We start from the raw sequence: 26,782 nt of genomic DNA on the forward strand, positions 1-26,782 counted from the left end.
AGTGAAATTGAATAGATTGGTCCTTTCAACGACAGAACGCAAAACAAAAACGAACATGAACGAGATGGTGAAAATAGCAGCGCTTTCTGACTAGACACGAACCATCAGGAGGGATTGATTTAGTATTGTTGATACTAAATCAATCTAATACTTGTCTAGTCGTTGCGTATAAAAGTGCAGTGTGTGTTAAAGGTAGGGTCCCCAGCCCAGATACATCTGACAGAGCAGTTTGTCATCGGTGGCTTCCTGTATGAGGTAGTGTACGTGGCCTTCTATGGAGAGCGGGAGGCCGAGCACTTTATTCCTGCTCTTTATTACCCCCTGCAGGCGCTGCTCGATATCACAAACGTGGGTCTTGGCCTGGGGCAGACGAAGAGGAGGATGTCAATTACATCGATTATGTAAAAAATATTAATTATAATTATTCGTTTTCATCCAATTTCTAAGGGAAAACATTCTTGGGAGGAACAAATCACACCGATACATTTATGTTGGTGTGTGTGTGTGTGTGTGTGTGTGTGTGTGTGTGTGTGTGTGTGTGTGTGTGTGTGTGTGTGTGTGTGTGTGTGTGTGTGTGTGTGTGTGTGTGTGTGTGTGTGTGAAAAGCTAGAGCCAAGACACACAAATAGACACACGTCCATACCTTTTCATTGACTATTTCCCCGGTCTCGCTGGCCTGGGTCTTCACCAAACCCTTGGCTGGTTTGCTCCACTCCACCAGAGGGTCATGGAGGAAGGTCTTCAAAACACTGAGAAAAAACCCAGGAATTAACACTCATGTATAGATCACACTGTCACCATAACAACCATATTAATCAATACCAATTTATAGATTACACTGTGACCAACATATTACTCATAACCAAGTAGTAGATTCCAATGTGATTCCACCATATGATTCGTCAATAAGTAGGTGTTTGTGCATGCGAGCTGTGTGTACATTAGTATGGATTTTGCACGGGTGTATTCATGGGTGTTGCATGCATGTGTGCCTGTGTGGGCATTCCTACGAGTGTATTCCTTGGGTGCATCATGATGCATGTATCTCATCAGCGGTCTCCACTGGTCCATCTTGAGCCTGAACATGTTAAATGCTCAGTGCGTGCTTGCGTGCGTGCGCTTCATTGTATGCCTGTGTATTGTGATTATCATGCGTTTTGAGGCATGCGTCCCGTGTGTGTACCTCATCAGAGGCTCCCTCTGGTCCCTCATGAGCCTGAGCGTGACCTCGCAGGCCTGCCTGAAGAGGCCCTCGGGGCCCATGGGGCCCATGGCGTGCACCATGTTGTGGGTCAGCCGGAAGGGGACCACCTCCGGCACGTCAAATGTCTCCCCCTGGTGGAGGCCAGGGGGAGAGGAAGAAAATATTAATATAAATATAATATTAATTATTTTAGTTGACCCCATTTTATCCTTCCTACTTATGCACCGTGGGCCAGAGACAAACCCAATTCTGATTCCTCTATTTTTCTTGCACATATTTTGGGAATGACAATAAAGCAAAAGGGAAATAGAGGAAAGCAGAATTTGAGGCCAAGCATGAGGAAAACTTTTATATATGTTTTAATGCCACCAAACGTCCCGTGCACACACACACACACACACACACACACACACACACACACACACACACACACACACACACACACACACACACACACACACACACACACACACACACACACACACACACACACACACACACACACACACACACACACACACACCTTGTTGAAGAGGCAGTTGAAGTCTACGTGCAGGCACTCCCCAGTGAGGGAGTCGAACAGGATGTTCTCTCCGTGGCGGTCCCCCAGACCCAGGATGTAGCCCACCATGGACATCAGCGCCGTGGAGCGGCAGTACGCTGAGCGGCTGCTGTACCTGGAGACAGACACAGACAGACAGACAGACAGACAGACAGACAGACAGACAGACAGACAGACAGACAGACAGACAGACAGACAGACAGACAGACACACACACACACAGACACACAGACACACAGACAATCAAACAGCCATACCTACATCCAAATGGATACGTTCCATGTAACCAGACAGAACGTAGGTTAACCCGTGTAAGTATTAACCAGACCGGGTCATACCATGATGTGGGGTCGGGGAAGGTGCGGAGGAACCACTCGTGGAAGACGGGGGGGTGTCGGGGCAACAGCACCTCCTTATGGATCCTCAGCTTCTCCTCAAAAGGTGCAGTCTTGGGCAGTATCAGCTTCCTCAGATCCTTACCTGAGAGATACACACCTGCCAGACACACACGGCCACACACACACATACACGTGATTATTACCAAATATTTATAAATTATCGGACCAATAGCTCAGTGACCTCATAGACCATGTAAGAGTGTGTGTGTACCTCTCTCCTTGTACGGCTGCGTGAGGGTGTGTGTGTGTGTGTACCTCTCTCCTTGTACGGCTGCGTGAGGGTGTGTGTGTGTGTGTGTGTGTGTGTACCTCTCTCCTTGTACAGCTCGGTGAGGGTGTGTGTGTGTGTGTGTGTACCTCTCTCCTTGGGCAGCTTGAAGAGGATGTGTGTGTGTGTGTGTACCTCTCTCCTTGTACAGCTTGGTGAGGGTGTGTGTGTGTGTGTACCTCTCTCCTTGTACAGCTTAGTGAGGGTGTGTGTGTGTGTGTACCTCTCTCCTTGTACAGCTTAGTGAGGGTGTGTGTGTGTGTGTGTGTACCTCTCTCCTTGTACAGCTTAGTGAGGGTGTGTGTGTGTGTACCTCTCTCCTTGTACAGCTTAGTGAGGGTGTGTGTGTGTGTGTGTGTACCTCTCTCCTTGTACAGCTTGGTGAGGATGTGTCTCAGGCCGGCCGTGTGGTTGACCCACTCTATGATGCCACACTCCTCGTTCAGCGGGATCACGGCGTACGTACAGATGCGAAGCTCCCTGCGCCGCGACTCTGCGTCTTTACGGAGGCACTATGCACGCACGCACATTGATGTACACATGTACACGTACACACACACAAACACAGACCAGACACACACAGGTACAGACACACGGACATACAGATTAAGACACAAACGAACATACACGCATACATACATACACAGATGAATGAAGACACACACACACACACACACACATCGGACACAGATGAATGACCACAACCACACTTGCACACAAACCTTTCGTAGACAAAACTTTTCAATATGCATTTTATTTAATGCTCAATAGTATTCATGTAAGTATTCATCCATGGGCGCACACACACACACCTTGTTGATGAGGCAGTTGAACTCCATGAGGCGACAGTCCTTCCTGAGGTCGTCTTTAGGTTTACACATCATGGTGTAGCTGCGACCGTCTGAGCCCTTCAGACCGATCTTCTTAGGCTTCTGCAGGGATGCCAGGATCTCGATCTACACACAAAAACACACACACACACACACACACACACACGCACACACACACACACCCGTACGTACACAAGTAAGGTAAAAGGCCATTTCACCTCACCATAAAAAATGCTATACTCCTAACAAAGCAATATAATATTAATTTAATGTTATGCAGTATAATGTGCACTGGTTAAACAGTGAAGTCATTGTGAGCGAGACAGAGTTTCCCCGAGCGAGTGGAGGAGTGTCTGTCAGAGCTCATGGGCGAGTGTTTGTCCCAGTAAGTTTCCTCACAGAATCCTCAAACCCAGCGAGGTAGGCCCAGTGTCCGGGGAAGGCGTCATGCTGCGTGTTGGCCCCGCCAAGAGAGGGCAGTGTGGGGATGAGCACGGCCTGCAGCGGGATCAGGATCTGGCTGAAGGTGGGCTCCTCCACCAGCCGCTTCAGCTGCTTGAAGTGCACTCCCATGCTGAGGCTGGCGCTGTTGCCGTCCACCTGCCAAAGACCACAGCCTGGCGTCAAGGGCTCTGCTCTGCATCACACAGAGACTCCCACTTATACCACCACTTACATCTCTAGATATAGACAACAATACAATAGGACAGGCATTAAGTTTCAAGTCTCAGATAAACTATGAATACGATGATTGAGAAGTAAATTCGAGACATATTCGATTGTAAGAAAATTCAAGCCTAACCCTACTTTTCAATTGGCCGTTTTTTTGGCCAGAGTTTTCACCTCACAATGCAACATAACGGAACGGTATGCAAAGAGCTTCCATCCAATCAGAGCAGTGCAGACTAGCACCAACGTGTGGCTTTATGAGCCGGCGGCGTACCGGCTTGTTGCAGAGCTCCAGCAGCTTGTCCGTCAGCCGGTTGACGTCGCCGATGAACTTAGCCAGAGACTGTTTGAGGTTGACGGCTGTCTTCAAGATCTCGTCACAGCGGTTCATCCGCGTGGGGTAGGAGGACTACAGGCGAGGAGACACCAAAAAAACAACAGCTGTGCCTTAACGCAAGGCGCCTCATAGAGAGAGGTGTAGAGAGCCTTCATCGATCCAGACAATCCCCTTTGCAGCTCTGAAACCTAAGCTACAGCAGCTTTGAATGAAAAACATGACAGGCATACTTCAACAGCCCCATCCACCCCAGGTCCCCGCACACACCCCCTACCTTGGACACGGCGGTCATGAGCCACATGGCCTGCTGGGGGTAGGCCAGCAGCACCTTGGCCACGATGGTGTTGAGCACGCCGAACACCTCGCTGCTGGAGTGGCAGACCCGGGAGATGAGCTGGCTGAAGGCCGTCAGGAACTGGTAGGGCGCCAGGTTGGCGCAGTTCTCGCTGACCGCCGCATTGATCTTGGCCAGCTCCTGGCGCATCTGTCGGTCCACCCGGCCGGCTGCAGGGGCACGGTGGCGGGACAGAGGTGAGCGATCGAGACCGGCTCCAAGTGGAGCCCGGTGGTTACGATCGTGAGCAGAGCTAACTAGCATTATGATGAACAAACCAGCACGAGGTTGTCATCAATAACTGTACTAGGATATCGTTTAGAACAAGAACACAAACGAGACTAGGGTAAGGTCAATAAAGAAGGGACAAACAAATGGACACGGATGCGACACACATCAAAGTGAGAGACACCACTTTGAATACCGTTTAAGGATTGCAAATGCAAAGGTTATTTCTCAAAGGACACGACATACGATGCAAAGATCATTTCTCAAAGGTCACGACAGTGTGCCCCATCACCCACCTTTCTCAACCTCGTAGACCTTGGCTCCGAAGTCCAACCATAAGGACAGCATGCGAGGCATGGCCTGGTAAATGTACTGGTTCCCAAACTGCAGCGCTCTGTTGAAGGAACCCAAACGCTGTCAGCTGATCACGTAGACCGAGCGACAGGCGGGTGAAGGAACCATGTAGCAACTAGACACCATGGAGACGTATGAACTGTGATCTAGAGGGTTGTATCGTAACCTTATAGCACCAACAGGGATTAGCATCACTACGTTACTCATTTTCCGGTGTTCGCGACTTACTTTCCGAAGAATGCGACCTACCATCTGAAGCATGCAGCCTGTATGCAACTCCCGAAGTAGGCAATCTAATTTTCGAAGCATGTGACTTAACATCGAAAGCATGGGACTTATGGCGCGTTTCCACCGAAGGGTGCGGGTTGGTTCAGTTGGCAAAGGTGCGGCACCGATCGCGTTTCCACCTCCAAAAGTGGGCGTGACCCGGACTGAGCCGTATTGAGCCAAACTATTCTCGCAGTACTCCTCCGTTGGGGCACTGAGACGCCTGAAAGGGTGCCGGAAAGTTCGAGCTACACACGCCGTCCGTTGATTGGTCGACAGAATCGCGATAACAAACATTATCCACAAGGTATTTCTGGACGACGGCGAAAGCTTTGTTCGTTGAAGGAAATGTCGCACAAAAGTTTGACGCCCTCAGTGGACGGCCTACACTGTTGCTCTTTGTTTATTGTGTGGGTTCTTCTTTATCCTTGGATATATTAGCAGGCTACACTGTGTCGAGCTGCTATGAGATCACGATGCTTACGTAGCTCCTGCGTCTATCCCCATACGGCTTAAACCCCGCCCTACGATAAGGGTACTGTCGGCGGAACTCAGCTGGGCTTTACCGCACCCTAACTACTGGGCTGAGGCGTGCTGGGTCCGAAGCGAACCCGTCGGTGGGAGAGCGCCATTACGTCAAGAAATATGCAACGTACTTTCCGAAGTAGGTGACGATGTATCGGATGAGGTTCCCTTGCTTCTCCAGCTTGTTGTCGGTCACCATGGGCATGACCTTGTCGTAGTACTTAGCCAGATAGAAGTTACCGTCCTCCCACTCAGGCAGAAGGGTGGTCACATCCTGTAACACACGCACGTACGTACGTATACAAGGTCACATACAGGCAAGATCCACTCGACTGTTTTGGTACACAAAATATTTAATATTATACCTCATATTTGTCATCTATGTCTTCAAACTATGATCCATCATAGATAATAGTATGTATGGAATTAGAGGTGTTAAATGAGAGTAATTATAAATTATAGTAAATTTGGTGAAAACAACTAATGTACAATGCATAATAGAAGGAGAATACTTTATATTCTTTCTTTTCATATAGTCTTGGAAATTGAATACATGGTAATATTTGCACTTTCAATGCAACTTTTGAAATATCCTGTTCCCGCGTGATGTATTATTATTGGGACTCTCTACTACTCCACTGCACCTTGTAGGCCTTCATGATGGCGTTGGACTCAAAGTTGGCCGTCTCCTCCATGAAGCGCCCGATCAGCAGCATGGCCTTGCCCTTGGTCTGCAGCAGGCGGGGGTCCGTCAGCGGCTGGTCGTCAGGGAAACACTGGGCCACGCCCTTCTGCAGCACAATCAGGGCCTGGTGCACGTCTCCCTGGGGACAGGAAACGGGAAGATGACATGAGTAGCGTTCATGCATTTACAGTGGGACTGCAATTAATACTTAATACTTGGAAAAGATACTTAAACATATTCAACATTTATGAAACAAAGGGATAAATATGAATTATATTATAGCTCATTTGTCACATATAGGGTAAATAAACTTTACTCTAACCTAAGTTTTCTCTGCGTGGCGCTGAGACAAAAGTCATTAAAAAAGGCCCCTATTTCTTCACCAGGTTTGAGTGTGATTAGCCATAACAAGCCATTTTAAAATCTGTCCATGGGAGTGTCCATCCAAATGGATGATGGATAGATAGGAATACCAGTGGTATTGGCTGGTAGACTGTTCCGCCAGCCTAGTCAAGTGTTATTGTAGTTCAGTTTTGGAAAAAAATATATACTGGTTCCATTGCACAAATCCAGTTGTGGTTAGCAAGTGTAATGACTTATATTATAGTGCGTATGGTGTGTAAAATGAATGTGAGTGGTGTGTGTGTTGATGTACCTTACACCAGAGCCACTTGGCCTTCTCAGTCAGCAGTTCGGCCTGGTGTGTCTTCTCCCCGTTGAGCAGAGCGTTGAAGGCCGTCTGGTGGTGTCCAGCCTTCCTGGCCACCCGGGCACTCTGCAGCCAGCACTCCCCCACCATCTCCTCACACATGGGCCTGCATATACAAATACAGACCCAGGCTTCATTTGCGGCCTCATTGTGCGTACAGGAAGAAGGTAACTCAAAGTAAATAGCACAAGCCTGGGCTCTAGGTCATACCCAGATCCCAGGCTGAGAAGTGCCCGGCGCAGGGCTAGGATTGGCTCCATGGCCCTGAAGGAATTCTGGGTCATCTCAAGTCGATCCGACCAATGGGGTGGCAACTGGCTGAGGCTGGGGGTGGAGTCTTGTCTCTGCTTTTGAAGCTCCGTGAAAGTGTGCTCCAGTTCACTGAGCATATGAAGCCTGGTCATGCACGCACAGAAGCACACACAAACAAACACACGGACAAAAGTGTGAAAAAATGCATTGATGCATTGAACCGAAAGCCTTAGCCTTGAGAATTATACATTTCTAGTACGACTTGGGCATGACTAGTAATGGGAAAACATTGGATCAAGATTAATAATTCATGATAGCTATGGAGGCGGAAAATCTGGAAGCACTTTTGGAGACAACAACAGCACACTGCAGTTCACTGGAGGAACCATGATCAACAGAGATCTCTGGAGGTTGTATCAGCCCCTTTACTTCCCGTGGCTGGGGAGGTGTCGACCCACCTGACGATGTACTCGTAGCCTCGCTGGTAGGTGCCGCACTCGTAGCTGGCAGCGGACAGCGGCACCACCTGCTCCTTCCTCACCACCTTCAGCTTCTCATAGAAAGCTGCAGAGTCCTGCTGCTTGGCAGCGAGCAGCATCTGACCCAGACGCACGCCCCACGTGTTGGACGAGCTGTCTGCACCTACACACACACGCACACAAACAGGAAAACACAAACGCACACAAACAGGAAAACACAAGCGCACACAAACAGGGAAACACACGCGCACACAAACAGGAAAACACACGCGCACACAAACAGGAAAACACACGCGCACACAAACAGGAAAACACACGCGCACACAAACGCAGGCACATGCACATGCACACGGACAAACGCACGCACACACACACACAAAAACACGCAGGATAACACACACAAACACACGCAGGATAACACACACAAACACACACACACACACACACACACACAGGATCACACGCACAAAGACATACAGGCACCACACACACACACAAACACTTTATGATCCATAATTCAATGTGCACAGACACCCCAGCCTTAATGCTGTTAGATTGTAACTGTTTGAGTCTGGTCTTAGGCGGCACAAAAGCACAACCTTAACAATTACTTTCCGACTCGATATGGGGAAGTGACTACTTGTGCCGTATTGGATCTCATTAATTAGTTCATATAATTAGATGTATTAAGACCTTCCTCTCACCTGAGCTCAGGTAGTCCTGCAGCAGGTCCCACTTACTGAGCCTCCAGGCGGCCTCCACTCTGTACGAGTTGAGCTCCAGCTTCCACTGGGGTCTGCACACACACACACACGCTTCATTCCACATAACTGTATTGATAGTGAAATATTATGCAATTAATATTTGGCAAAAAATCTGAACCAAATTGTTGATGGGTTTTTTTCAACCAGAGATGCAGGCAATGGGTGTTTCAAAGTTATGCATATAGGCCGTGTTTGTGATGTGTGTATGGGTTCATGTATGTACGTTAGGAAGTCCTACCTATTGGTCAGTACGCCGTTGAGTTGTGTGATCACGCTGGACAGCTGGCCAAGCCCCAACATGGAGGTCATCATGCCATGGTAGTGACCGATCTGCACCAGCAGGGGGAGGCAGTGAGCAAGGCTTCAGAAAACACACTTCATGTGTATGTGTAGTAATGCCTTTTGCCTGTAAAGTACTGATCTTACTGCATTTTGCAAGCTAACGTGTGTGTGTGTGTGTGTGTGTGTGTGTGTGTGTGTGTGTGTGTGTGTGTGTGTGTGTGTGTGTGTGTGTGTGTGTGTGTGTGTGTGTGTGTACCTGTTCGGGCTCCAGCTCTATGGCGCGGTCGTAGCAGGCGGTGGCGTCGCGCAGCAGCCCGATGCTCTCGTGTTCCAGGATCTGTTCCCGTAGCGACGGCTCCTCGCGCCGCAAGGCGTTGACGCCCCGCACGCCGTCCGGCTCGTGCATCGCGGCGTACAGCGTCTGCAGAGGCAGCCAATCACAAGAGAGATGTTCAAGAGGAGCAACAAGATGGAAGTCATTACCATGAGGCTCACTTTAAATTGGAAAAATAAGTAATAATAAGTGCTTTCAATTTACATAGAAAGATTGTGTTGCCCTCCTCAATTGCATTACAACCATTTTACTTTATTTCTGGAGGTTTTCACCCCATTAGTCTGTTCACAGTTTTCGCCTCTTTGAGTGTTGAGGGCAGGCATGCACTAAGGTGAAAGTGTTTCACAGGTTCCTATCTGTACATTCATGCCATGCTATGACGTTAACAAATGCTATCATGCAAGTAGGGACCTAACCCCTCCCTTGCGGCTCAATGACACAATGCTTAGACTGAAAGCATCTGCCACCCTCCCGGCCTCTGTGATGTTTGTGTGGTACACGGGAGGGCTGTGCGATCAATCAAATTTTGATGCCGATTTAAATTTTTGCATCAAACAATCTCCAAACTAATATAAATCGAGTTGAAACATTTATTTAGTTTTTTATAAAGAATATGTTATCATTAAATGTTTTATAGAAATTACAGAACGGTTGGATACATATTTTTACATTATTTTCAATTTCAACAGTTTCTATTCAAACCTTTTGTGTTCTCAGTTACAAAGGGTATTTTGGAAAAATGCAGAATAATTGCATCATGTTTTCAAACCCAAAAAGAATCGTTTGAATAATCGTGATTTCAATGTTAACCAAAATAATGGTGATTCTGCTTCTCCGTAACGGAGCAGCTCTAGTACGCTCTCTCGGGGCCGTGTCTGACCTGCAGGAAGGTGAGGTGGTCCTGCACGCTCTCCTTGCTCTCCAGGATGTGCGTCTCAAAGTGCATGAGGGCGCGCGTGTAGGCCTTGGAGCGCAGGGAGGCCCGCGCCAGGACGTCCTGCGGGATGCCCTTCAGGAAGGCCACCACGCGCTGGTACTCCCCACTCTCTGGGGGGGGGGGGGGGGGAAGGATGTTGGAGGTAAAGACTTTTAAATGGTTGCCGGTCGAGGATTGGCCTAGAAGTGGAGGCCAATTGCAACTCCCTGGTTGCTGCTCTTGTTTATAGCGTTGAAGCTCCCTGCAGTCTTCCACCAAGCCACTGTGTACGTTGCTGTGTTTCTGTTCCTCAGCCCAGGAATGACTTAAAGGTGAGTAGCTGCTGCCCCAGCATATTGTCCCTGGTAGACGGCTTTCGCCCACTGGCAAAAGTGGGCGAAAGCCCACTGGCACTTCGACCTCATCATGCTGGGATTATTGCGATTGTAATTGACATATGAGGTTTTATTTTGATCGTCAACAATAAATTGATAACAATGGTCTCTCGTAAAGTGCAGTATTTTTAATACTATGAATACCTTTATTTGTGGTACGTTTTGGGGGAAATTCCCATCTGCCCTTCATTGTCTTACTTCTATTTTGTTTAAGGGAACCAGGTTTGAGAACCTTTTATACACGTGATTAAAATAAAGGCATGGCCGGTTACCCATAAACAGCAGAATAGAGGATGTGGTGTCACATGGGTGTTTCAGCTTGGAGGACAGGACGTCATAGGTCACCGTTGTGCTGGGGCTTAGAGGACAGGAAGTGACGTCATCGCTTACCGCTGTCCTTGGGCTTGGAGGACAGGATGTGACGGCTCCACTGCGTGAGGTGCGCCAGCATACTGAACACCGTCTGCGTGCTGAGCTGTGATAGGCTGGAGGCGTTCTCCTGCACGCGCACACCGCCCCGCCCCTCACACTCGGTCAGCACGGCCAGCAGCTCGTCCGTCACCTGGTGGACGGGGGAGGGCGAGAGAGAGAGAGAGAGAGAGAGAGAGAGAGAGAGAGAGAGAGAGAGAGAGAGAGAGAGAGAGAGAGAGAGAGAGAGAGAGAGAGAGAGAGAGAGAGAGAGAGAGAGAGAGAGAGAGAGAGAGGAAGGGAGTCAGGTAGGGAGAGAGGGCAGCAGGGAGGGCGAAAGGGAGGTGGACAGGTAAGAGAGAGTATTTGAACTGAGTGATCCCAAATCATATTGCATAATTTAATGATTCCAAATGTTATGCGTGGTTCTAGTATACTTAAATGTGTATATGACCATAACTGTGTGTACGTGTGTGTCAGAGTGTGTCAGTGTGTGCATGTGTGTGTGTGTGTGTGCGTGCCCGTGCGTACCTCCTGCTGCTCTGCGGGGGTGCAGCCCAGCAGCATGTGCAGCAGGATGTGGGGCAGCAGGTAGATGGTGACCTTGTAGTCGTGTTTGATGATGAAGCTGCAGCAGGTGAACACCTTGCTCGCCAGCTCGTGTCTCACCTGGATGACGACAACAGCAACAAGGACATTAGCAATCTGAAACAGGTTCTGGGTTCCATCTCTGATACCTGAAGCCTATGTGAGTAAATACACAAGTATGATGCAATATGGTGGCTAGACTAGTCTAATGGTATCCTATCAATGTGCTTCTTCATGGTACATCAAATTGTGATACTTTATAATATATATTGATATTCTACACTGTATATAATTATGATATTTCCTGGCATATATATCATTAAGATATGTTGCATTATACAAATGTTAAGTTGTGTTTTCGGTATTGGGTTCAGGTTAGGAGCCGTGGTTCCACTCACCTTGCTGATGAGGTAACCGGCCCAGGTGGCTGACCAATCAGAGAACTTGTTACCTCGGCTACTTAGATACACCGGCTTCTTCATCTTGGACCAGTTCACCACCTTCTGGCTGCTCTTATACCTGCAGGACAAAAAGGGAAATAAGACAAAAAAATCAAATATATATATCAAATAAAAAAATAACTAAAGTGTGATTGTGCCAGAGTGTGTGTGTGAGTGTCAGTGTGTGTAGTCGTGTCACCTGCTGTTGAGATGAGGCTCCAGGATCTCCTGCACCTGTTCAGGGAACCTCCTCCAGAGCCGACGTCCCGGGGAGTCTGTCCGGCCCTCACAGCACTTGAACACAGACAGCAGCTCCTGTGGCGCACACACACACATACACACACACACACTGTTGGAAATATTGCATACCCTGGAGGTGAACTTCCTCACATATTTTCATGTACGAGTGTGTAGAGCAAGAGTGTGTGTCTGTGTATAGGTGTGTATTTTCTTAACTCATCTTATAATGCGTCACGTGATTTGGATTGAATATAGTGTGATTTGCATTGGCAGCGAACGTGTGTGTGTGTACCTGTGTATGTGTGTGAGTGTCTGTGCGTACATGTGTGCGTGCGTGCGTGCCTGTGTGTGTACATGTGTGTGTGTGTGTGTGTACGTGCCTGATTGCATGGACGTGTGTGTGTGTGTGTGTGTACGTGTGTGTACGTGTATGTGTACTTGTGTGCGTGCGTGCGTGAGCATGTACCTGCATGCCGTAGGCGGCAGAGTCCTGTGCCCTCACGTCGTCGGCGTACGCCAGGAACGTTCTGGTCAGTTCCGTCAGGAGCTCGTACGCAAAGTTTGGATCGTCGACTCCACTCTGCCCATCAGGAAAAAAACAACAACAACACAGTTACACAACACTGGTACGACAACACAAAGCCATGGCTTACGAGCAAAACAACCTTCCACTAAAATCGGGGATTCCACATCCCTGTGTGTCCATTTGGATTCCACAACGCATCTGCTTCAGCAATAACCTTCTTCATTTTCTCCTTTTTACAAAAACCAATGGCCTCTCTAAATCATTCATCACCAGCCGTCCATCAAAGGACCCCACATTGTCTTCATACCACAAAGGGGTTGCGGTCTCCGTGGGTGTGGTCCTTCACTCCAACCCACGGCCTCTCTGAATCATTCATCACCATCCATCCGTCTATCTAAAGGACCACACGTTGTCCTCGTACCACGAAGGGGTTGCGGTCTCCGTGGGTGTGGCTGTGGGACAGGTCCAGCCGCCCGGGGTCCACGGCCCCCAGCTCCCCCAGGCACTCCCCGCACAGCAGCCGGGCCTCCGGGGAGGAGTCCTGGCAGCCCTTCAGCAGAACCCCCACCAGGCTGGAGATGACGGGCTCCACCGCCTCGCTGGCACACACCTGGCGCAGCAGCCACGCCTGGAGGCAGACAGGGGGATGGTGTTCGGGCATGTGGGGTCACCCCGCATGTCGCATCACGTAGCCCCGTTGCCCCACGTTGGGTCACCTAGCAATTGTTAATGCACTTGGCACTTTTTTCAATGAACAGCTTTACTGTACCGACAGTGTTGTATTCTTTCTCTTTCTTCTAACAAATGTACTTATTGTCGCTTTGGATACAATTTACATTGAGGGATAAGTGCCCTAAAAGGATAAATGTAAATGTTGCCCCGTCTCGCGTTACCTGAAGCTCCCTGTTTAGCATGTTGCAGTGCATGTTCGATGGTTTCACAAGTCACAGGGCATATTCGCCTTGCATGTGGCGTTATCTCGCGTGTTTAATTGTTGACAACTCTTGCATTTGATGTAAAAACGCAATAGTAAAAATAGCATCCGATAGAAAATGTGACCTCCCATATTCGATAAAAAAGGAAGCACAACCTCAAGGCCGCTCTGTGGATCGGGCCCTGGGGCGGTACCTGTTTGCTGTGCATCATGTCTCTGAGGCTGGTCAGCGCGTGGATGCGCACGTCCACGTTCTCGTGTTGGACGGCCCGCATGGAGAGCTGCAGGGCGGCAGCCAGGTCGCTGCTGCTGGAGGTCAGCTGGACCACACGCCATCATTCAAGAGTTAATATGAATGCATTAAGATATGCAAAGAAAATGGCATGGTTAGAAAGCGACATGAAAACCCTGAGCATATAATCAACTAAACAGTGACTCAGGTCAGCAGATATAAAAAGATAGGCCCTCGACATAGATTTTTCATGGCCTAATCTTATTCGTCAGCCTCATTGTCTATTCATAAATTATATTTTTCTGGCCTCAATGACGCCTTATTTGTTGGATTGTTGGCTTGTTTCAATTCTTAAAAATATTTGATTGGCTTACCAGGGTTCCTAAATGGGAGAGGCTCTTTGCCTCTGCTAAACTACCAACATAATAACGTAACAGATCACAGATTCATTCTATGCTCTGTCTGCCGGTATGTCTGACCTTCTTGTAGTCCTGCAGCACCGTGTGGATGTCTTTCAGCTCTGGGTGGTCCGGCAGGAAGTAGATCTCGTGCAGGTAGTCTTGGACCTCTTCCCTGCGAGACGACATCACATACATGAGACCGAGACAGAGGCCGAGAGAGAGAGACAGAGACAAAGAGGCCGAGAGAGACCGAGACAGAGACCGAGAGAGACAGAGACATAGACAGAGAGAGGGAGCGAGAGCTTCAATATAATTATAGCTCTGTGAACTAGGAATGTTAACAGATCCATTGGAATGGAACAATGGAATGAAATTTGAAGTAGAGACTTTTGAATAGGTTGCCTTTCGAGGATCGTGCTAGAAGCAGACACTCTGTCTGCCCAAGAGAGAGATGCTAGTTCAGTGCCTGGGAGCTGTGACGGCATAATGAGGCCACACCCACTTTGTAATTTATCCACCAGGACACACCAGAGCAACCACAAAACCACCCCCCACTATTAGGCTTCACTCATAAGAGGAACATATATGAAGAGAGAGAGAGGGTGTGTTTCACCTGTTGTCCAGGATGAGGAAGCGTATGATAGCAGTGGTCTCTCTGGGCTGCAGCGGGATGAGGGGGAGGAGCGCCACGATCACATGACTCAGCAAGGGTCCGAGGTGAGTAGGCTCCACACTCTTCACAAAGCACTCCCACGTCCTGTCCATAGAGGTAGTTACAAGTGTTGAGCGATGGCGTCAGTGCCAGATTGTGATACGGGCCTGTTCCCGGAGTCCCCTGACGGGAACCGGCCAGCACCAAGAGACTCTTTGTATTTATTTTGTATTAACTACTATCACCTATGGCACCTATTGCAGTCCTACCCATAAGGGGCCCTACATTCGTAACTCCCGTTTCATTATTCAGATATTTCTAGTGTACATATTGTACTGGCTGAAGCAAACATAGTGTAGGTTTAGGAATTAAGAATAAAAATAAGTAAAAGTGTGGTCACAGAAAAAAGTTGAGGCATGGAATGTAAAGTAGAGAACACGTGTGGGCACTGTGTGACAGTGGCATAATGTGTGCGTGTGTGTACTGACAGACAGTGGCACAACCGTGTGTGTGTGTGTGTGTGTGTGTGTGTGTGTGTGTGTGTGTGTGTGTGTGTGTGCGTATGTGTGTGTGTGTGTACTGACTGGCAGCAGAGGAGGGGGAAGTCGTCCCGGTAGCGCAGGCCGGTGCGTAGGGTGGTCATCATCTTCACCCTCACAGAGCTTATGTGTCGGGAGCCAATGAGACGCATGAGGGCCATCACACTGGTCAGGGCCTGGCTCACAGGGACCAATCACAGACAATGTCAGACAGACGAATAGCATATAGACCAATCAGAGCTGTTCCAATAGCACATCAACCAATCACAACAACTGTTACATATATTATCAGGAAGAAGAATCTCAGCCACCTAGGTAGAATAATAGCATAAAGATATATCACAACCACTGATATTTCTTTAGACTACTTAAATACACTGTCATAAAACAAACAACAGCCTCTGTAATGCTATGGACAAAGGCCACTAGCATATAAACCAATCACAGCCAGTGTTACATAACACACTCAGAGCAGAGCAGAGACCTTGCTTCATGAAAAGACCTGCCTCTGAATCTAAGACATGAACCTAGTATACACAATCTGCTTGCATGTTTGAATCTGTCCCCATGGACTACGAGCAAGTTAAGAGCTGAATGATCAGAGTGTGGTGATGGTAATCAGAGTGTTAGTCTAATAATAAGAGTCCAGGATGGACGGGAGGACCCGACCCACCAGCTTCTTGCGGTCCTTCTCCCCAGCGCTGGAGCTCAGCAGCTGCATGTTGAAGAAGGCCAGGATCCCCAAGAGCTTGGGCTGCAGGTAGTCAGCCTGGGGAGAGAGAGACCGATATTATAGCCTGAGAGTGAGTGAGTGAGTGAGTGAGTGAGTGAGTGAGTGAGTGAGTGAGTGAGTGAGTGAGTGAGTGAGTGAGTGAGTGAGTGAGTGAGAGAGAGAGAGCACGGACCATGCGTTCTGGGGAGGTGTCCCTTGGGCCTTGGTATGGGTCGGCGTTGGATGCGAAGGAAGCAAGGATCGCCAGACCGTTGAAAACCTACATGGGTACAAGCATGTATATACATTAACATCAGTATGTATGTATTTGTATGTATGCGTGCGCGCGCTTGCGTGCGTGGGAACGTGCCTGATACAGGCAATCTCCTGTGGAAGGCTACATGCGTCAAAGTGCAACTCTGCTGACCTGATTCTCTGTACATTGTCCTGTAACATGCAAATTCATTAAACCTGTGAAGCCGTTTTAGCGACATGTGGAGAGATTTTCTTGTGTTTTGAGCCATCTGATCGGCCTTAATAGAGACCACCGACCAACCTATTGAGAACGAACAACGGCCGATAACGACCGGTGTTTCCGATCGATCGGAGCACCCTTACCAAAAAACGAAACCAAAGGCCTATAAGGTGACTCGGATGTTGGTGAGCAGACCTGTTGGTAGTGCTCCCCCAGGCGTAGCAGCAGCTCGTTGTGGAGGCCCTGGAAGTCCTGTCTCAGCAGGGAGCCCAGCTCGATCTCCGTCTCGCTCTGGGAACGCCAGGAACAAAAAGACCCACATCAATGGGTTTCAGGACTGTGACGTGACTAACGCCATTCATACCTTTCCCGACTTGCCTTTGTTGTCGCCATGTGCCCGTGGTTGCCGTGGACAAATGAGATCCAAGCGGTGTATCCTAAATCAATGTGACTTCTAATCAGAACGCGTCATGACGTCGCTGCCTATTCTACAGTGGCCTTATTCACCTAGCGGCAAAGATGGCAGATTCTGCAATCAGTTCCCCCAGCCAGCTACCGTTTGATCGCTGCTAGGTGAATAAGGCCTCTAGAGACTCTCTTGAAATGTTTGGTGCAAAGCACAATCGTTATTTCACTGTTGAGTCATTCAGCAAGTCAGCTTAATAGCTAGCTATTCCTTTGTGACCTTCATCTGTATTAACTTCACATATTTTAAATTTACATTTACATTTTTCGGATGGATTAACAGATTTTGTAATCCAAGTTGCACTTTTAAAAGGACCGAAATGTATTTTATGTAAACGTTATGTAATCATTCGTTATATATTTGTGGTACCATCCACTGCTGTGTGCCTGTAGATAATGAATTTGATAATGAATATATTTGTGCACTGGTAGATGGTGTATATATGTGTGTGTACCTGCAGATAGTGGAAGGCCTTCTCCAACTCCCCCTTGGTGCAGGAGCACACCAGGTGGCTGAAGATGTACTTGAAGTTGTTGATGAGGATCTCCCTCCGGTTGGCCTTCAGCTCATTGGCTAGCGTGCGGATGAGGGCGGAGCCAGTGGCGCTGGCCTTGGCAGCCAGGTAGGGCAGGAGGACCTGGAGTGTGCGCTGTACGGGGGATGAAACAACCAACAAACACACGGAGACATAAAGTCAACGATTTATAGCCCACAGTTGCAAATGTGTTTGATTCCCAGCCAAAAAGGCTGCGTTAAATTGCATTTAATCAGCACATATCCCAAATACAGCACAAACATGTGTAGTCTCTTAAACCTGAATAACACAGACACTATGTTGTTATCGGTAACCACAATGTTCCAGGATTGCGATGGTGTTTCCACACCATTTCCACACATACTAATACATAGACTGGTTATGCTGGCTAATATAGATTTGCGTTTGTGAGCGTCAATGTGTGCTCGGGGGACAACGCGCACGCGTGCTCAAAACCGTACAGTGAGGAAGCGGTGGAGGTCGGGGAAGTCGAAGGCATGCGCGATCTGCGCCAGGATGTCCAGGGCCAGCTCCCTCTGATTGGCCGACTCGCTGCTCTGGTCCGGCGTGCTGCGCAGCGCGGAGACATGGCGCGAGTGCAGGGACTCCACCAGGAACTACAGGGGAGAGAGGGCAGGGGAGGCAGAGCGAGCACCACGGGTTATGGTAGGAGGGGTTGGCCCTTGGTGTCCTATTCTAAACCAGGTTACCGTTCCCTGGGTTTAACTTGAAATCAAATTGTGCGGGTGATTCTGAAAGCATTCAACAGTTTAGTCTTGTTATATATTATTTTGCACAGTGTAACTTGCACTGTAATCCAGGCAACACCTGATGGATGACCTTGCCATTGTCAGAACAAAATACACTGAAATCATAGCACTTAGATCATATTAGTAGGCTGTTGTGCTTGGCTACTAGCAGCCCGTATTTTCTGTCAAATTGAACGCCGATGATGACGACATGAAGGGACGTCCACTTTGTCGTCATTTTGAGAAAAGTGTTGTTGTTTTTTGGCAGAGGCAGTTGGTCATTGAGCGCCTACAGGCGGCGCGTTGATTGAACCCGACCAGGCCTAGCCCCCGCTGTCCTACCTGGCAGATGGGGTTCTTGTACTGGCTGAACAGGGTCTGTAGCCGGAGGCCCTTGGCCGAGGCCAGCGCTCGGATCTGGGTGTAGGCCGCTACGGACACGCTGGAGGACTTGGAGAGCAGGCAGTGGAGCAGCCGCAGCAGAGAGAAGGACACCAGGCTACCACTGGCTGCCCTGGAGGGGGGGGGGAGGGAGAGGAGAGGGGCCGGAGAGGAGATGGAGCCATGAACACATTACATAGATGGATGGGTGGAACAATAAGTCAACCACAACGCCACATAACTATTACTAATGTTCTATTATTTACAGAACTTATGCACAATTATTTTTCTACTAATCAAGTTTTTAACTGGCGGAGCATGACATCAACACAGACAGGATTAGGGGTTTGAGTCCAACTAAGATGTGAAAGGTGACATATTATACCACCGGGTGTGAGTGGGATAAGCTGTCACAAGCCGCTTTGAAAATCTGCCTCTTATGGCATCAACAGTGGGTATGTCCACCCAGATGAATGACGGATAGATGAGCAACGTTTCCTTCGGTCCACTGGGTAGGCTGGTAGGCTGATCTATCCAGCACACATCTAGGTGGACACGCCCACTTTTGATGTCAGAAGAGGCAGATTTAATCGCATCTGGTGGCATAATATGTCACCTTTAAAGGAGGATCTTGTAGGGAGAGCAGCGAGAGGTGATTGTGACCGTGTCTATGACTACAGCTCAGAGTTCTCCGTACCTCCCGATCTCCCCGGTGGTGAGGATGAGCGTGTTTCGCAGAGCGTCATCTTTGTTCTGCTTGGCGGTGACGTACGCCCCGTTCAGACGGGCCACCAGCAGCTGAGGAGGAAGGGTAGAACGCACTCCGTGGTCATCATCAATATCAAAATGTCCCAATGATTAAACAAACAGGAGTATTCTGAATACATGGATGAGAAACGCTCAGTGACTGCACAAATGTGATTTTGTATTTTTTTTCCCAAATATATTTTATTCTGCCGTGACACACGTCGGGTATTAGGTATCTATAATAAAGCATCTTATCTTATATCAGAAACACACCTCACTGACGATGGCATATTGAGGGCTGGGGTCGGGCTCTGCCAGCAGGAAGCGCACCGATTGGCCGAAGCACGTTCTGACTACTGGGTCCGGATCCTCAATGAGACCAATCAGAGCCGATAGAATTGCCTGAGAGTCACTGTCTCCGCCCACTAGATTCACGTGCAAGCTGAGGTGGGGCAAGGCTTCCACGAAGGCTTAAAAAAATGTAATTAAAATAAAAGAGAGAGGCAGAGAGAGAGAGGCAGAGAGAGTTTATATGAAATATTGACCTAAGCACATATTCCAATTCTCCAGTTACTGTACCAAACCACACAGCAACCCTTTCTGCCGTATAATGATCATAAAAACGTTAATCGGTTAGTGTTAAGGTAGCTTTAAAATAGTGGTATATTTTCAATGCAAAATGATTTATGAATTTACAGGAATATTGTCTTAGTATCACAGACTGAAACACATGTACTTCAATAAATAAATCAAAAGCTGTACTAGCGAGATGGTAACTATGGTAACAGGGAGACGCAACACATACCTTGCTTAACACCACTAGGAGACTGGCCTCCCAGTAGAGCCAGGTACGGCCTTATCACGGATGCTGCCACGGACGCCTCCGTCTCCCCGGCGTGCTCTGATGCAAGGCCCAACCGGGAGCAGAGGATCCTGGGGGGAGGGGCTTGCGGGGACACCGCACGAATGGCGGCAAGCTTGGAGCAGTGTGATTGGATGCAGGTCAGCTGACCCAGCGTCCGGGCCAGCTCCTCCCTGACCTGCTCCGAGCTGTCCTCCAGTTTGGACCTGACGTCGAACGGGGAAACATATGGAATAAATGGCATAGAAATAATGTAAACAATACGTTTCAAAGTCAAAAGCCGAATTCAGCTTTATTGTAAATTCCAAAATATGTACAATACAAATAGAGGAATCAAAATTGAGTTCGTCTCTGACCCAAAGTGCAGCAAGTAGAAAAGGATAATATTAGATAAAATGAAATAAAATAATTAATATTTACAATAAAATAAATTTAATAGTTAATTGTTAACATCTCGTCAGAACCGTACAGTTTAAACTTTAGAATCAATGATGGTAGAAACTTTAGAATCAACATGGCAGTCTAAACTTTAGTATACGAGCGTGAGTGAGGTAGAGAGAGAGAGATGGAGGTCATATTGGTCAGGACTGGTGTGTGTGTGTGTGTGTGTGTGTGTGTGTGTGTGTATGTGATAGTGTGTGTGTGTGTGTGTGTTACGCCACGTCCTGCTACACGGTCCAACACCCCCATCTAGTTGCCACTTGTCGCCACTGGTCCTCATTCTCCCGACACACTTCTCTGCAATCTGCAATCTCCATTCCCTACTTCAGCCGGGGATCTCCAATCAGCCGGCGCCAGTTCGTCGTTTACAACTCCTAAGTTGGTATCGGTCCTACCAGCTCTTACTAAGACTTGCTCCATTTCCCTGCCCTCCTCGTAACCCTCTTCCCTCTTCTCAAGTTCTCCGTCCTTCACTCTGCCTACCTGTCGCCGAACCCCTGCCTGCCTGACTACCCGCCTGTCGCCGAGTCCGGGCCTTCCTGACTGCCTATTACCGAACCATGGCCTGCCTGACTACCGCTTGCCTAGCCCCGGCTTGTAGTTTACCCCTTGTCCCAATTAGTCCCACTTCCTTTCACCCCGTCTCTGCCTCCCTGTGTCAAGCGTTTGGGTCCCCTCTTCCTGTCCCCCTAACTGTGTGTGTGTGTGTGTGTGTGTGTGTGTGTGTGTGTGTGTGTGTGTGTGTGTGTGTGTGTGTGTGTGTGTGTGTGTGTGTGTGTGTGTGTGTGTGTGTGTGTGTGTGTGTGTGTGTGTGTGTGTGTGCTTACGGTAGTGCAGTGCTGAGCAGCTGATGGTGTGTGGGGCCGAGCTGGTGCAGCAGGAGGGGGAAGGCTCGTACTGCCGCAGCCCTCACCGCCTGGTCGGGGCTCTTCAAGGCCTCCAGGAACACACACACGCGCCACTTCTCACACACACCCCGACGCAGCAGCGCGAGCAGAGACAAACACTCTGCCTGAGAGTCTACACACACACACACACACACACACACACACACACACACACACACACACACACACACACACACACACACACACACACACACACACACACACACACACACACACACACACACACACACACACACACACGTCAAGTAGAATATAGTATAATTGATACCACAAAAAGCTCAATCTAAAATGCTAACATAGTTGGCCCGTGCAGGTGGAGGCCAGGGAGACTCACCGCAGCAGGACCCCAGGGACTGAGCCAGGGCCGGCTGGCTGGAGGGGAACCCGCAGGACCTGTAGGCAGGCAGGGCCTGGAGCTCCGACACCCAGGGGTAGGACAGCAAGCAGCACACCCGTCTGTGCAGGCCCTCCTCCCCCTCCACTTGGTTGTTTGCTGATCACATAGAAGAGCACATCACATCAGGAAACAGTCGGGAATAGAAAGGGTTCCGGTCGTTTCCACTCCACATTATGCAGGATTCACGTTCAAATCTTTATTTGCTTTCCACTAGCATTAGGTAGCATTTTTAAGGATTTCCAGCGACTTTGTTTGCGGCATTTTGACTAAGGACAAGAAAGACATGTCGATACACATTTGAAAGTTGTGTTGGTTTGTGTGTTTCTTACATGTCAGGTACAGGATGGAGTCCAGAACCGTGAGGGTGCTTTGGAAAGCTGACTGAATGAGGGATTGGCTGGAGTTACTCTTAGCCCTGCCCTCTAGCAGTGATTGGCAGCTCTTCAGGGCCCTGCCCAGAGTCTCCACGGTCACCCAGAGCAGTGGGGACGGACTGGGGGAGGGAAGGGTTTAGTTTAAGCATAAGAAAATAAAGAGCTTTCTGAGGTCTTTTAGCGCTCTTTAAAAAGGTTACAAACAAATAAGAACAAAGAACAAAAATACTGAAAAAATAAAGAAATTAGGGCTGAAAAAGAGAAAGGAATGGTAAATGGACTGCATTCATACAGCGCTTTTAATCTAAAGTGCCTTACAATATTGCCTCGCATTCACCCATTCATGCACACATTCACACACCAGTGGCGGTGTCAGCCATGCAAGGCGACAGCCAGCTCGTCAGGAGCAGTTAGGGTTAGGTGTCTTGCTCAGGGACACCTCGACACCCAGCTATGGACATAGAGATAGGCTTTGGCTCCGTGCGTGTGTTTGCGTGCGTGCGTGCGTGCTCTGACCTGGTGGGAGTCGTGCAGAGGGCCACCAGGTGCAGGAGGAGGGCCAGTCCGTCCAGTGCGTGGACAGCGTCCCCGGGCTCCGGCTCAGAGTTCAGGGAGGTCAGCAGATGCTCCATGCGGCTGCTCGTCTCTGCCCACACCACGCTCCGTACACGCATGTCCACCTCCCTGGGGGCGCACGTGTAGACGTGCGCACGCACACGCACACACACACACACACACACACACACACACACACACACACACACACACACACACACACACACACACACACACACACACACACACACACAATGACATTCTTTCCCTACTTTTAGGCCCTCATTGTTCCTCATCAGTACAGTCAATCACACAGTGATGACACGTGGCAGAGGTTAGATCGCTGTTCACTTATAGCCAAAACACTTTACAGTTAATTCAGATGCATGTCATAAAGGAGCTGGTAGAGGACTAGGCATCTTGCAGAAGGACGCATTAGGAACAATTATGAAACAATGCAGTTGTTTTGGCTGGGAGAACCTTGTGCCTTCACTCCACTCTACCATGAAGAATATTTCTCAACGATCAAGAGATGCGTTGAATGGTGGGACTCACGTTGCGCAGCTTCCTGTGCTCTTGCTGGCGGAGGGGTTGATGGGTAAACGCGGCCTCTTGGCAGCCACCTCCCCGTCGCCTTCCAGCTCCCGGGTCACCATGGCAACCTCAGCCTCCAGCGCGGTTTGGAGGAAGCCCTCGGCGCACTGCGAGGAAGAAAAAACATCAACGGAACGTTCGGGATCCATGACGACAGGGCCAGACCACTGGAAACACAGAGACAGACAGCCAGACAGACAGGCAGGGGAAACGACCGTACCTCAGCTTGACTCTCCGTCCCCACAGTGCAGACCAGCCTCCTGCACACCTCCGTCACCCTCTGCCTCCGAATCAGCGCGGCGCCCTCGTAGCCCGGGGCGACCGAGAGCAGGAAGCCGAAGATAACGCACAGGGACTGGCTGACCTCCGACCCCAACCGCAGGCCGGCCACCGCCAGGGCGCAGACGCAGTCCAGCAGCTGGGCCAGGTGGACAGGCTCCAGCGTGGGGGCCCGCTGCCACGAGCCCCCGAGGGGCTGAAACACGGCCCGGGTCAGACCGAGGAGCTCCCCGCCGTAGGCCCGCGGGCCCGCCGCCCCGGGGTCCGGGTGGAAGTGCGTCTCCAGCAGCTGGAGGTAGGCGCCGAACAACTCGTGGCCCTGCCTCTCCTGGACGCCGGCCAGCTGCACGAGGCGCTGCAGCATCGCCATGGCGATGGGCCGGAGCCGGGGGCCGCATCCGCCATGGGCCAGCACGAAGCACGCCGTCTCCCAGGTGACCGCCAGGGCCCGCTGGGAGACCACACCCCTCAGGGCGTCGGTCATGACGCCCATCACCACGGCGACCAGCGACTCCAGCGCGGCCTGGGAGGGCAGGACGAGCGGGGGGCAGGGGGCGAGGTGGGCGGCGGGGGGCGCGCCGGGAACGCGGAAGCGCTGCAGCGTGACGGGCCAGCGGGCGCCGTCCTGGAGGACGTCGCACAGGTCCTGGCACAGGCCCAGCAGCTCGTCCGTCACGCGGCCGAAGAGGACGGGCGCGCGGACGCGCAGCGTGTGCAGCAGGGAGCAGAGCACGGCCGAGACCGGCGGGTGGATGACGTCGCAGTCCGGCGACGCGGCCACGCGCAGCATCCTGCCCACCACCCAGCGACTGAACTCTGAGAGTGGGGGGAAAACACACACACACAGGTCTGAGTAAAAAGAGGAGGGGAGAGTGTGTGACGCGTGGTTATGAGAGTGTGTTGGTGTACAGACGTTTTTGGTGGGTCCTGGGTGTGTGGGTCCAAGAGTACCTCTAAAGGTTGGTCACTGGCAACAGAATACATTTCCGATAACTCCTTATTTAGGAGGCACGAAAGCAGCACAGTGTCTTAAGATCCATGGAAATTAATCCTTATAGGTCCAGGGTGTTCAATTGAGTTGCAACAAGCAGGGAGTTGCAGATTACAACCAACTGAACCCTAATTCTATTCAGCTAGATGCCGCATAAGTCTACCACTGGAAATTATGCCTTAAAATCCAACACTCTAACCCCTACACTACTGTAGTAGTGAACCTTTAATACACAGATCGTGAACAGGTTGCACGCATCTCTGCTAGGGCATTACTCTCACCCATGCAGCTCTGCGTGGTGTCTGCATACTCTGCTCCACGGCAGGCCGGGTTGGCGAACATCAGGGAGGAGGATTTAATGATGTGTTGCACGAAGTCCAGCAACATCACGCAGGCAGGCTCCGAGGTAGACTTCTTGTTCAGCCCTAGAGCCACTGAGAAAAGAGTATCATCACAAGTAGAGAGTTGTAACTCAAGTAAAGATTAATAAATGTTTATAAAAAAACCTTTTAATTTGCATTGCATCAAATCTATAGAAGAAACCTAGCCTGAAACTATACTACTAGTTTACTGGGTCAAGTTGCGTATAGTAAAACGTTTAGGAAAGGAAACAACTTGAACAAAAACAAATACAGAAAGTGCCGGCTTACCAACATCCACGTCTGTCAATATCCTATCAATGAACTGGCACAAGATCTGTCGGGGTTTCTGCACTGCATTATTGTACTCCGATGGGCTGGCACTGGTAGAAGATTAGGGGGAAATGATGTACTCGTTAGTGTTTAAACAAAGGAATTGACAAAATTGGGTTTCATTTTTTGTTTATTTGCTTGAAAGAGTATGAAAGATAAAGCTGGACCTGTCAGAAGTGTAAGGTGTGTTCATAGCCTAGCTTAGCCAACATGGGCATGATGAGTTACCTGGCGAGCTCTTGAAGAGCTGGTATCATCGCGGACATCTCCAGTCCTTCCATTTTTTTTATCTGTGGACCGTTTTTACTATTGTTTCAACAAAGTTCTTCATAACAGATAAAACACAGCTCTCATAGTTTCGTAAATTGATGCGACGCTTATTTTGCCATTTGAAACTTTCGCTCCAATATGAGCTGTCTGTTTTGCTACGGCACGTAGCAAGGCTCATACTTCACATAACAAACCAAACAGCGACACTCTGTGGACATACCAAGGCTTTCATTTGATTTAAAGGACCAGCAGTGTGGAACATTTAGAAGCCTTTAGCGGTGAGGTTGCAGATTGCAACAACTGAATACGCATTTGCATTCAATTTTAGTAAACCGTCTTCTGAACTTAACTGTCGTTTTTCGACAGTAGACTCATGTCATAACATCTGCCGTATCCTAGTGTAATTACATTCTGTCTTTTTAAGCGCCACTGTGGTCCTTACGAATTCTCGTGACGTTTTCCATCGAAGTCAAGGATAAGTGGTAAGGAAAGGATAAATGAGGTATTGGAGCCATGTTGATCATTCTTTTTTTTTAGACGATTGATATCAATATGTAAATGAGTTGAAAATGTATTTACCTTTGTACTTCCTTATCTGTTGC

The 26,782-nt window shown here is 49.3% G+C and overlaps 1 protein-coding gene across 1 annotated transcript; it reads right to left on the reverse strand.

The window, feature by feature from the left end:
* Window positions 1-7: 7 nt before the first annotated feature.
* atr (ATR serine/threonine kinase) lies at window positions 8-26,350 on the reverse strand. Its single transcript, XM_056590576.1, has 48 exons — window positions 26,139-26,350; window positions 25,869-25,960; window positions 25,500-25,652; window positions 24,169-25,043; window positions 23,910-24,055; window positions 23,316-23,483; window positions 22,755-22,918; window positions 22,363-22,521; window positions 21,948-22,140; window positions 20,623-20,885; window positions 20,091-20,287; window positions 19,768-19,868; window positions 19,032-19,203; window positions 18,402-18,557; window positions 17,860-18,054; window positions 17,135-17,230; window positions 16,658-16,744; window positions 16,426-16,521; window positions 15,798-15,928; window positions 15,175-15,318; window positions 14,640-14,733; window positions 14,123-14,248; window positions 13,416-13,622; window positions 12,935-13,048; window positions 12,428-12,543; window positions 12,187-12,307; window positions 11,732-11,869; window positions 11,183-11,354; window positions 10,362-10,528; window positions 9,404-9,568; window positions 9,104-9,195; window positions 8,806-8,897; window positions 8,081-8,264; window positions 7,581-7,766; window positions 7,317-7,476; window positions 6,621-6,800; window positions 6,108-6,250; window positions 5,127-5,224; window positions 4,543-4,772; window positions 4,206-4,340; window positions 3,662-3,862; window positions 3,245-3,388; window positions 2,794-2,944; window positions 2,105-2,261; window positions 1,728-1,881; window positions 1,184-1,335; window positions 644-749; window positions 8-360 (listed from the first exon to the last, which is right to left on the reverse strand). Exons 1-48 carry the CDS (start codon window positions 26,189-26,191, stop codon window positions 187-189), a joined length of 7,800 nt encoding a protein of 2,599 aa, XP_056446551.1. The 5' UTR covers window positions 26,192-26,350; the 3' UTR covers window positions 8-186.
* Window positions 26,351-26,782: the final 432 nt, after the last annotated feature.

Source organism: Gadus chalcogrammus, chromosome 5 (assembly GCF_026213295.1).
Source record: "Gadus chalcogrammus isolate NIFS_2021 chromosome 5, NIFS_Gcha_1.0, whole genome shotgun sequence".
Lineage (NCBI taxonomy): Eukaryota > Metazoa > Chordata > Actinopteri > Gadiformes > Gadidae > Gadus > Gadus chalcogrammus.

Coding starts and splice junctions, on each gene's coding strand:
- atr (XM_056590576.1), bottom strand. CDS start 26,191: ATGGAAGGACTGGAGATGTCCGCGATGATACCAGCTCTTCAAGAGCTC. Junction 15,319..15,797: donor TTCCCCCTCCTCTGCTGCCA/GTCAGTACACAC, acceptor CTCTATGGACAG/GACGTGGGAGTGCTTTGTGA. Junction 10,529..11,182: donor CTCCAAGCCCAAGGACAGCG/GTAAGCGATGAC, acceptor CCCCCCCCCCAG/AGAGTGGGGAGTACCAGCGC.